Consider the following 13,034-nt stretch of genomic DNA (forward strand, 5'->3'; position numbering starts at 1 on the left):
TTGAAACCGATCATAATTATTCCTAGATTTGAAATTGAACATACAACCAATATAAGCAGTTCCAATTTCGTCTACTTTTGAAATTGTAAACTATTTATTAGTTAAATAGTGAAAATAAACCCAATATATTGATTTTGTATAGCTAGGAGTTTCACTTAAATATACAAAGATGATATATTGCATTTAACTTTTCATGAGAAGACAGAATGAATAATAAGAATTATAATATAATATTAAGAACAAGACTTTTCATCAACACTATTTTAGCTTATTATTGAAAAACAAAGAAATGAGATGGATAAAGTCATGGTCATTGAATATTTAAAACTTTAAATTACAATTAATGGGTACCGAATAGATATTTATCGACTTAAGATTGATAAAGTCTTCAATTTTTTTATCTTATAATGATTTAATATTTTTAATGAAGTATATTTATCTTTTTTCTTTTGAACGGCTAAGACGCTCTTTAAATCTTAACTTTAAACTACTTATTTATCCCTGGTGAGACTTGAAATATTAACTTCTTAGAAGAGAGAAGATACATTTTTACTCACCTTGATACCATTAGACCAAAAAGTCAAAAACTATTTGGTATTTATCAATAATGTTATTGTACAATTCTATATTAACCAAATGCATGATTAGAAAAACTATTATTAAAATAACTAATATAATACTCTTAAATAAAACAAATTCTAATGCTCAAGTATGCCAAAAATACATTTGGATTCATTTTACATGTTTCATTTCCACCTTTAAGGTTTACTTTTAGATACTTTGTGCTCCTTATATATGTTCTTGCGGAACAAAAAGACACTTTCACAGTCGCTCTCCTTCTCAACATGTCGAAGCAAACATACAGAGTGTGCTTGTGTTTCCGGCGACAGTTCAAACTCCGGGAGGGTGGACCTCCGGTAGACATCAAGGAACTGTTCAGTCATTATTCTGAGAATCGGGTGATGACTCCGGAGCATTTGCACCGGTTCATGGTGGAGGTACAAGGAGATGATAAGGCGACTAAGGAGGAGGCGGAGGCTGCCGTGGATGCCATCATCAAAGAGCTGAAACACCATCCAATCTTTCACCGGAGAGTTCTGAATCTTGACGCCTTCTTCCGGTACCTTTTCAGTGACTTGAATCCTCCTCTACCTTTTCCTCCCAAGGTATTTCTTAAGAACCCTAATTTATGATATAATGTTTCTCCATGCATTCATATCTGACTCTTGGATTTCTTCGATTTTAAATTTGTTTTCAATTTATATAAGGAATTTGCGACACCAAAACCATAAAAAAAAATAATAATAATAAACTGAATCCATTTTAAGGTTTGAAATTCAATACTTCAGATTATTTTTTATATTCTACAATATATCTGTATATTATTCATCTTTCAGGTCTCTTGAAATTGAAACTAAATGTAATTTTATGTTCTTTTTGTTGGATTTACGAAAAATAAAACAAAATATATAATCAATAGTTAAATATTCAAAATACTCGCTTCGTTTATCATAATCGGATAAAATTTATATCTTTTTAGTTACTGTTATTATTATTATTATTATTATTTTCACAAAAGTTAGTCATCTACAATGCTAAGTAGTATGGAATTTAACAAGATAGTGATTAGTATTGAATGTGTATAATGGAATGTGAGCGAAGACATTGAGTTGATTTATCCCGTCTCTTTTTTCTCTCTTCTATCTCGTGTGTGTGGCATGCTAATGACACTATCCTCTTTCTTTCTTTTTTTTTTTTTTTTTTTTTTTTTTTTTTTTTTTTTTTTTTTTTCTGTGCCATTGTAAGCTTAACTGGAGCTGGTGGAAGATTTTGCTATTTTATTACCATGAAATTACTCCATTCAGTTTTAAAAGTAAGCTGGATGAGTATTTAGGTGTATAAAGTTTAATGGATCGAGAATATTCTAAATTAACTGTATTGTTTTCTTTATTGACCAAATTTTAGTGATCTATAATATCATTGAATGCGACTTAATGCAGTTATAAAAGACGTCGGTTTGTTGTGTAGTTACTTTTGACAGGAACATTGTATCTATATAATACTCATAAATTAGTACTTTAAGATGACTGCTTATTGACAGGTATTTAGATAAATATTATAATTCCTTTTTTTAAAAAATTAGAAATACTTACAATGTAAAAGGAAAATGTCTATAGATACCATCCAACTATTTACAAGGTTTCATGTATACAAATTAGCCATAAAAATGTTAGTGGGAGTCACCAAAAGAAACTGAGCGACCTTCATTAATGAAATTAACACAAAATTGCTGATAAAAGGTAATAATTTAGTGTGTGTTTAACGGGTTTTTATAAACTCTTATTAAAGATTTGAATTAAAGAAAAATATTTTGTTTGAAGTACAAGTTTAAAGATTTTTTATTTTAAAAGAAAAAGAAAAATCTTGTAATCTAAAAACTACTTTTATTAGATTTTGAACTTTAAGTTTTATATATAATTTTATGTCATTGAGAAGCTTACATATAGTACTTTTGTCAATCATTTTTATAAAAATAAACGTTACATCTTTCTGTCTGATTACGGCATGCACAATGCATTGAATTTTATGGAGTGTCACATCATCATTCACTATTCCATATAACTCTATTCATTTTTATCTCACGATGTATTAAACTGTATAAGTTTAATAGAACATATTAAAAAATATTTATTTAAAGATTTAAAGACTTTCATTTTTTCCCATTGAACTCAAAATCCATTGAATGCCAATGTGACATTTCACAATGATAAAGTTGTATCCATTGAATGACAAATAGACATGACATCTCGTTCAACTTTTCCATTCAACTATCCATTATGGATGTTCTTATCAATTATAGATTTTATGTATATCATACTAACACACTTGGCAAAGTATTTAGCCAAATATATCTTATGAGACTATAAAGTTTCATTTGGCAAAGTTTTCACGGACCCTTTTATTAAATAAAAGTAAATAGTTGATCACCTTTTCCATGTCGTATTATGCCTTTTACAATAGTAAATTATTGATATATTCAAAATCTTTAATATGGTGGGCTGGTGGTAGACACTTAGTCAATTATATTAAACACATGTTTTACTTGTTTAATAGTCTTTTCTTCGTCTTTTCAAAGGTCTACACGTGTCCATTAGCATTACTTGCATTTCATCAAAATCCTATTGAGTGGATGCCATCTATAAATTGATTTATTCAACATGATACACGCCTACACGGTTGTAATAACCTTTCCTCTATCTTATAAATTCATTGGTTTGTAACTTTGTTTCAATAAAAATGATTATATTTTTGATAATAAGTGGATTTATTTATTGAATTATATATAAAATTAAGTATATTAAGAACTAACCACTATATATTTTATTAGTTGAAATTCATTTATTAACTTCTTTGATTCGATAATCGATTATATAACGAATCTATTTGTATGAGCTATGAGGGTTAATTATTATCCTTGCGTTGAGTTATATATATATATATATATATATATATATATATATATATATATATATATATATATATATATATATATATATATATATATATATATATATATATATATATATATATAAAAGTTCAATAGAGAACCATAATTATAGGTTCTTCAAGGAACCACATTTTTTTTTTCAATTTCTTGAACTTATTCTTTATCGCAAAAAAAATCTAAAAATATCTAAATTCATATATTAACATTGTGAATATGAAAAATATTTTTCGGATTCACCGTGTAAAACCGGATTCACGTTGTGAATTTTCAAAGATTCACATTGTGAATTTGACATAAAAAAAAATCGAATTTTATATCATTGGAAAAAGGATAAAAAGTTATGAATTTCTGTATTTTTAGTTTTTTTTTTTTTTTTTGATAAAAAATAAGTTATAAAAGTTGAAAAAATGATTGGTTTCTTGGTTTTATATATATATATATATATATATATATATATATATATATATATATATATATTCTTATTTTAATAAAAGAATAACTTTAATCTCCTATTGACAAGTGGCATATAATTATAACTTTTCATTAATGTTATATATCACATATCATGCCACTTGTCAATTCATTAATTATTCATTTCAAATTTCAAATTTTAAATTTTTACTTTAATTACATTAAATTAATAATTGATTATTCATTTCAAGTTTTAATTTTTAAATTTCTCATTTTAATTACATTAAATAGATAATTGATTGATCATTTTAATTTTCTCACTCTAATTATATTAAATTCATAACATTATATTGAAAAATAAAATAAAATTAATACAAATTATACGATAATATAACTTCATATATTTATTTAAATCAACGATTATAATTTTATATAACTAAAAAATCTCTTAAGTAATAATTTATTTAAAATAATTGATTAATAATTTTGATTTTTTAATATGAAATTTAATTAATTTTATAACCGTGTATATATATATATATATATATATATATATATATATATATATATATATATATATATATATATATATATATATACTCTAATAAATGAAGGTTTTTTGCCACATGTACTCTTCTCTTTTATTTGTACACATTACATTTTCTAAAATTTTTAAATTTTTTATTTTTCACTTGTCATTTCATTGTATTTTTCATTTTATAAATTAAAATTTCACATTTAATATGTAAGGTAATATATATGTAAGGTATTTATTAGAAAGGGTTTATATATGTAATGTATTCAATACATTGAAACCTCATTAATTTTAATAATTCAAAAAAAATCTCATTTTTCTTATAAATTCAAAATTTTTTCAAATTGTTAAAATTTTATATTTCATTTTTTTTAAAATAAACCCATGTAATACATGGGTCTCACACCTAGTCTATATATATAATTTTCAGTTTTGAACCAAATGTTTTAATGGAAAATTTCAGTGTATTCTTCCATTCTTTGTATGTAAGTTTCTATTTTTATATATATTTTCATAACCTATAAAAACACTCGACAACTATGTATTTCTTCAAAGCTTTGTAAAAGAAAAAACCATATACACTATTGGTGTTCTCATAAAAAAAACCTGTGTATTTTGACATAAGCAAATAGTATACTTCTAAAATACCTTTTTTTTATGCTTCAATAATGTGAAGTATCTATTAATGAATAAAAATTTGAAAAACGTATATGAAAAAGGCTTTGAATCATTTAAGCAAAATATATATAAAAAAAACGTGTAGGTTTATACCTATATGGGTAAATTAGCCATCAACCTTTTAAACGGCAAATTAGCCATCACTCAACACATATGGTTATATAAAAAAAAAAAGTGTTTTGCTTCAACTTCTTTTGTAAAGAAAAATATTTGAAGTGCATTTTGGTGTCATTTTGTTTAGGTCAGTATATATCGTTTTTGCTCATAAAACACTATCATAACAGTTTATTCTTTTGATAAAATCACAAGTGATGATGTATTAATAATGTATATCGTTATAACAATATGATCATAACAGGTGATGAATGACATGGAGGCTCCATTGTCGCATTATTTTGTATACACAGGCCACAATTCATATCTAACCGGGAACCAAATAAGCAGCAATTGTAGCGTTGTGCCGATCATTGAAGCCCTAAAAAGAGGTGTTCGTGTCATTGAACTTGACATGTGGCCCAATTCCACTAAAGATGATATCGACATCGTCCATGGAGGGTAACAATTTTTATATTTCTTAAGTCAAATTTATACTTGTTATATATTAAAAATAATATATATTAATATATAATAATCCAATAAAAATAATTAATCAAATAAAAAGAAATTAAAAAAACTAATATATAATATTTCAATAAAGAAATAGTCTCTATGGTTTGGTAAAAAGACTTAATTACAGAAATGGTGTAAAATAGTTATTTTAAAAAAGTTAACAGTCAAACTGTTAAAGCTAACGACATAGAAACCAGATCCACACAAAATATCCAAAATTAAACCACTGATGCGCCACGATACATTTTTAGGCCAAAATCACATATTTTAACCGAGATCTATTTTTGCAATTTGGTCTTTTATTTTATCATATGTTTTAATAAGTTAAACAAAAAAGGTAAGATGTAATATGAAGAATGGTGGGATCAAGTAACCAAATCCATTATGAAACGGTCCTTGGTTTCTGACAAATACTATTCAATGTCATCTCACATTGAATAAAATCTTTGAACATATCATGATGGAGAACATACACAATAAAATATTTTTTATTTATTTTTTTAAGGTTTAAGATATGTTCATATGTTTGGTAGTAGACACATATCGGCCCTTCGGATCGGCATCGAAATGGTGCGGGTTTTTTTAAACCAGTTTCAAAATGGTCCTGTGTGTTTGTGTTTTAGTACCGGTTATGGACGATATTTTTTCGGAATAATATCTGTTTTTTTTTGGTCCGGTTTTACCGTCTCTGCGTGCAACTATTTCAGAACTTTCTATTTGTTTTCATTTTTTTTTTTTTTTTTTCATTTATTTTCAGTTTAAATCAAGGACTTACCTCAAATATTGCATTACCGAATTTATTTACTAGAAATTATCATTCATTTACCAAATATTTTACTTATACATTTAATATTAAATTGTTAAACACTAGAAGTGTTAATTATAATATAACACAAAAAAGGAACATATAATAGATAGTGGAAAAAGAGGAATACAATATTTTAGAAAGAACAAAAGGGGGTTGCATTTTGCTTTGCTTCCTCATCGCACATAGGTGCTTTGAAGCATACAAAAGGCATACAAGGCTTAATATATACCACCACTAAAATAAGCAAAGCAGCCTTTAAAGGCGTATGTCAGGATGCGTTTTACCCGATAAAATAAAATCAATTTTCTTATAAATATAGACCGGTTTTGATTGACTTAAGACTGTTTAGACAGGTTTGACCGAAACGGGATTGATTTTAGATTTTTAGAGACCGGTTTAGTATTGACACTTGTCTGACAGGGGACTGTCAAATTTGTGAAAATAAATACTGCATCCAAAATAAGTGGTCTAGACCGGACTGGAATGGGCTGGTTTAGGATTGGTTCGGTCTAGGGCTGTAACCGACATGAATCGGGATTTTTTGTGTTCGTTTTTTTAAGTTAGCCAAAAACAAATAAACGAGTACAAACGAATGAGTTTTTTTTGTTCATGTTCATTCGTTTAACTAATTATATTGTTCATGTTCGTTCGTTTATGTTCGTGAACATGATAAACGAACGTAAATGAAGATAAAAAAAAAAAAAAATAATTGAAGATATATGAACATAAATAAATATATAATACACTAATGTAATCAAATACAATTAAACATATGTGAACATAAAATGAACTTATATGAACGAACGTTAATAAACAACATAAACGAACGTTCACGAACATAATTAAACGAACGAGACCATTGTTCATGCTCGTTCGTTTAAATAAACGAACAATAATTTGTGTTCATGTTCACTCGTTTATTAAATAAACGAACTTTCCGTCGAACGGTTCACAAACAGTTCGATGAACGTTCAATTCGTTTACAGCCTAGTTCGGTCCATAGGCAATTTCTAATGACTAATGTGTAATTATGTATGTTTATTTGGCGGACTAACAGAAATAACTAGCCAAACATAGTCATAATGATTTGAAAAGGTAATACATAAAAAAATGAACTTTTTGTGAATATATTGACAATTGTTCATTTATGTTTGTTTAAGATTCTTAACTAATTTTTGTTTGTTCATTCACTTTCTTTTATGTTCGGTTATAATATGATAGCATATTTATGTATATACTATTACTTGACCAATAGGAGTAACCGTGGAGATTTAAGTTTTATGTCTTGACTTGATTTTTATCCGAAAAACATGAATTAAAAAATTTATTTCTTATCTGATTATTAGATAAAAATATGAAAAGTGAAACTAGTAAGAAAATATATATATATATATATATATATATATATATATATATATATATATATATATATATATATATATATATATATATATATATATATATATATATATATATATATATATATATATATATATATATATATATATATATATATATATATATATATATATATATATATATATATAGAGAGAGAGAGAGAGAGAGAGAGAGAGAACTAGGTTCAAATGTGAATTGACATCTATTGTGCGGACGTGTGGATAGTGTTATTCTGTGAGAATGACAAGGAAAATATGTTGTTTAATAATTTGAATACGTTCAATGTTACATAATTATTGTCATTATCACACATTCTTACCAATTAAATTGTCTATAAGGTTATTATAAACTTTTTTTTTATTATTCTCATTTTGTCAGAATATTGTCAGGATATTTATTGATTCGTATTCTGTAAGAATGAAGATGAGTGAAAAACGATGCGTGAGAATAAAGAGTGAATAAGAATTAATGAGAATGTATGTAAATGACAATAATTGTGTGAGGTTAAATATATTCATATTACTAAACAACATATTTTTTTAGTAATTCACATAGAATAATATTATTCAAACGTTGGCACAATAGTTGTCCATCCACATTATACCTCTCTCTCTCTCTCTCTCTCTCTCTCTATATATATATATATATATATATATATATATATATATATATATATATATATATATATATATATATATATATATTTGTTCACTTATGCCATTTTAGCATCCTAATGAAAATAAAAGAACGGACACTAACAATTAATTTTGTTAAATAAACAAATACGAACAAGAAAATTTCGTCATTTACCTATTAATATTCATTAATTTGTTTGGTTTAATTAAATTAAATAAACAAACATGAACAAGCCTTTTTCCATATTTGGTGGTTCATTTACAACGTTAGAGATTTATAGTCCCATCTCTTTTATAAATCATCCCCTTCTCTTTTATAAACTAATGGAAATATTTGAACTATAACTTGAACTTTATGTTATGAAATCATTATTGATTGCATGACACTTATGCAAACAATTGGAAGTAAATAACGAGTAACAATTTACCGATTTTTAAAGTAAAAAATTGCTATAGTTGGTATAAAATTATAAGTACATTGATAATAGCATAGGTAATAACTAAAGTACATTAATGTTCATATCTTGAAAAAAGAATACAAAGTATGTTGATATTTTTTGCAAGTTGTATAATATACAACTTCCATCTTATCCTTTTCAATATTTTAAAGTCGTATTAGATCACGATTTTATGTTTTATTTCCTTTTTAATTAATGATATTAACAAAATCCTTTTCAATATTTTAAAGTCGTATTAGATCACGATTTTATGTTTTATTTCCTTTTTAATTAATGATATTAACAAAATCCTTTTCAATATTTTAAAGTCGTATTAGATCACGATTTTATGTTTTATTTCCTTTTCAATTAATGATATTAACAAAATCACGCTTTAATCTTGTAAACCATATATTATCATTGTGTTTTTGACTTGTTGCGTACAAGGACACAACTTAATAAAGGAGATCAAAATAACGAAACTTACTCCGTTAATCATAAGCCTTTTTTTTTTTCTTTTTATTATTATTTTCCTCTATTTTCCAAAATGTATAATTTTCTCAAAGGTTTGTAGACATCAATTGTATCATGTTGGTTGGTCTTGTTGACAAAATTCAACATAAGTTTGTTTTTACATATTGCAGGACGCTAACATCACCTGTCAAATTAAATCAATGCTTGGAAGCCATCAAGACATATGCATTCGTGGCTTCCGAATATCCTCTCATCCTCACTCTCGAAGATCACCTTACTCCTCTTCTTCAAGCCAAAGTTGCGAAGGTATTTTAAGTTTAAAATTTATTTACTAATTATTAGAGTTTGAATATCATAACGGCTAGTCATGCTCTCATAAAACATTGACACACATAAGGTGTGTCAATGGACACACCTTATTTTCATAAACAAATTTAGCTTATACTAATAACATAGTTACATTACAAAAAATATAAAAATACATACTATAAATGTACTCTACAACTTGTTATATCTTGGAAACGATTGATTATAACTTCAAGCCAATACCGACATCTTATTTCATCCTGTTGATAAGGTTCTTTAAACAAATAATTACGACTTGTTTCATCATGTTGATTAACATTATAAGTCATTATTCTTTGTCTTTCAGGAGGATCATAAGGGAGATTATCAAATCAATTACATTAATAGTCTTTGTAAAATTAGATGTACGTCTGAGGAACTAGAATAGAATTACTAATAGGTTGTTGATGTTGAAGCATATTATATATGTTTTCCTTTTCATAATTTTTTCCAATTTCCTTACATAATCAAAATCCAATTTCCATAACCAAGATCCAAACAATAAGAACTAATCAACCAAATTATTGTTAACAAAGCATACAAAATTAGATAGTTTAACTAAAAACTAAATTAAAAATTCACAGTTTCACGATAAACCTTCTCATTGTATTGAGTGTATTCCAAATAGATATTGAACCAAATAGAAACTAAAAATTAAATTCACACATTCAAAATTCAAAGTCACAATTCATAAATTAAGGTAATAAGGAACTATAGCATCATATTAGTCGATAATGTGAATAACGAAAGATGGGCCGTCAAATATTTTGGTTGAGGACCTAATTTGAATAATCCCATTTTTTTTATTTGGGGCACTTAAATAGTTTTATACAAGGTTTTTTTAAGCCAATTAAGTGTATTAATTTTACTCTATAATACTACTTCCTTGGTTACTAATACTTCATTTCATAAATTATGCATTATGATAACACCATATACTTAGTTATTCTTTATTTTTGTTAGATGGTGATTGAAACATTCGGAGATGTCCTATATTACTCAGGATCCGACACTATAACAGAATATCCATCCCCGGAATCCTTAAAAAAACGGATCATCGTCTCAACAAAACCACCAAAGGAGTATCTCGACAAGACCAATAGCATGGAAAAAAATGATGAAGAGAGCTCAGTCAAGATGAAAACCTCACCTGATGATGATCCATGGGGTGTAGAAATATGCAACCCTATCGAAAAACACAAATCCTTAAATGAGGTTGGAAACTATATATACTCTTTTTTTCTTACAGTTAATTTACTACCATTATATACAAGAATCTCATTTGAAAAACATGATTCACTTTTTTGTTTAGGATCAAGTTGACGAAAGTTTTCAATACGAAGAGGAGACTGTAAAACAGAATACAGAGCTGGAGTACAAGCAACTAATAGCAATCCAAGCAAGAAAACTTAAAGGAGGAGTCAAAGATTGGCTACATGATGATCCTACAGCAGTTATGCGGATTAGCCTGAGAGAAACACGTCTTGAAAAGGCCGTTGAGAATCATGCGACAGATGTCATAAGGTAAAACAGCAGATTCTTTCTAATTAGCGACAGAATTTGAAGGGTATTAGCAACGGATTTTTCCATCGCAAATGTTCTTTAATTGTGGAGTGAATGGTGGGTTGTTAATGAGATGAAGTTGGTATCTTTTGAAGGTTTACTCAGAGGAACTTGTTGAGGGTGTTTCCGAAAGGATCACGAGTTGACTCATCAAACTACAATCCATTGGTTGGTTGGTGTCATGGAGCTCAAATGGTTGCATTCAACATGCAGGTTTGTTTCTGACTTCGTTTCCTTTTGAATAGTGGGTGTAATCGTAAAAACTAACTTTTTTAGTTCTCATAGACCCATGGAAGGTTTCTGTGGTTAATGCAAGGAATGTTCAGAGCCAATGGAGGTTGTGGGTATGTGAAAAAACCAGATTTATTGCTTAAAAATGGCCCCGATGACAAGGTTTTCGATCCTAAAATTCCACTTCCTGTGAAAAAGACTCTCAAGGTATCACTTTTAGCTCTTCTTTTTTGTCAAACCCACAACAGTTAAATGATAAATATATACACGATTAATTAAGAAACTAAAGTTTTGCAGGTGAAAGTCTATATGGGTGATGGGTGGCATTTGGATTTCAAAAGAACACATTTTGACATATATTCGCCTCCAGATTTCTATGTCAAGGTTCACTCTTATTCCCATCATCCAATACATGGATACTACGTATTTTGATCATTTTACAAACTGAAAAGTCAAACATTTGATTCAGGTTGGAATTGCGGGAGTTGAAACGGATTCAGTAATGAAGAAAACCAAAATCATACAGGATGATTGGACACCAAAATGGGAAGACGAATTTCAGTTCCCATTAACAGTTCCTGAGCTTGCATTACTTCGTATCGAGGTGCATGAATATGACAAGACTGAAAAGGATGACTTCGGTGGTCAAACTTGTCTTCCGGTGTTTGAATTAAGGACAGGGATTCGAGCAGTACCCCTTCATGATCACAAGGGTGATAAATACAACTCAGTGAAACTACTTATGCGTTTTGAGTTTGTATAAGTTATAATAAACTTTGATTTGTTTTTTATTGTACGGTTAAATGTGTGTATTTTTGAATGTCCAACAAAGGAAATAAAAATGTTGGTATCTGTTGTGGATGACATTCAAAATTTTGAGAAGCCTCCTGCTTCCATCTCTCAACACAACCTTCAATTTGAGACATGGAGATTCAGAAGAAACCATAACAACATCAGATCGAATAAACAAAAGAGAAATTACAAATATTTTAAGAGTAACTGATTTCTCTGCTTTCTCTATTACTTTAGAAAGAGATCACAAGAAGCCTAAAAAGGCAAAACGAAAAATACAAGAAAGGAAACACAATATCCTAGGAGCTTAATATGGACAGCCAGAAAATGTGATTGGAAGACAGAAAAGGAGAGTGTATCATGCATTTCAATACTCTCCCTCAAGCTGGAGTGTGTAGCTTTTGCATGCCCATCTTGACAAGTAAGCACTCGAGTTGTTTTCATCCCAATGCCTTGGTGAGAAGATCGGTTGTCTGTAGTTTAGTATTGACGTGATGCGGCTCAATTTCGTATGATTCCACTCACTCCTTGACAAAGCAAGAATCCATTTCAATGAGATTTGTCGGTTAATGGAAGCCAGGATTATTTGCAATGTGACGGGCTGCTTGAT

General features: G+C 27.7%; 1 protein-coding gene across 1 annotated transcript; it reads left to right on the forward strand.

Moving 5' to 3' along the window:
• The first annotated feature begins 748 nt into the window (after nt 1-748).
• On the forward strand, nt 749-12,505 carry LOC111887998 (phosphoinositide phospholipase C 2). Its single transcript, XM_023884122.3, has 9 exons — nt 749-1,166; nt 5,491-5,687; nt 9,664-9,799; nt 10,802-11,053; nt 11,151-11,362; nt 11,497-11,614; nt 11,687-11,839; nt 11,930-12,016; nt 12,102-12,505. Exons 1-9 carry the CDS (start codon nt 846-848, stop codon nt 12,393-12,395), a joined length of 1,770 nt encoding a protein of 589 aa, XP_023739890.1. The 5' UTR covers nt 749-845; the 3' UTR covers nt 12,396-12,505.
• Nucleotides 12,506-13,034: the final 529 nt, after the last annotated feature.

Source organism: Lactuca sativa, chromosome 5 (assembly GCF_002870075.4).
Source record: "Lactuca sativa cultivar Salinas chromosome 5, Lsat_Salinas_v11, whole genome shotgun sequence".
NCBI lineage: Eukaryota > Viridiplantae > Streptophyta > Magnoliopsida > Asterales > Asteraceae > Lactuca > Lactuca sativa.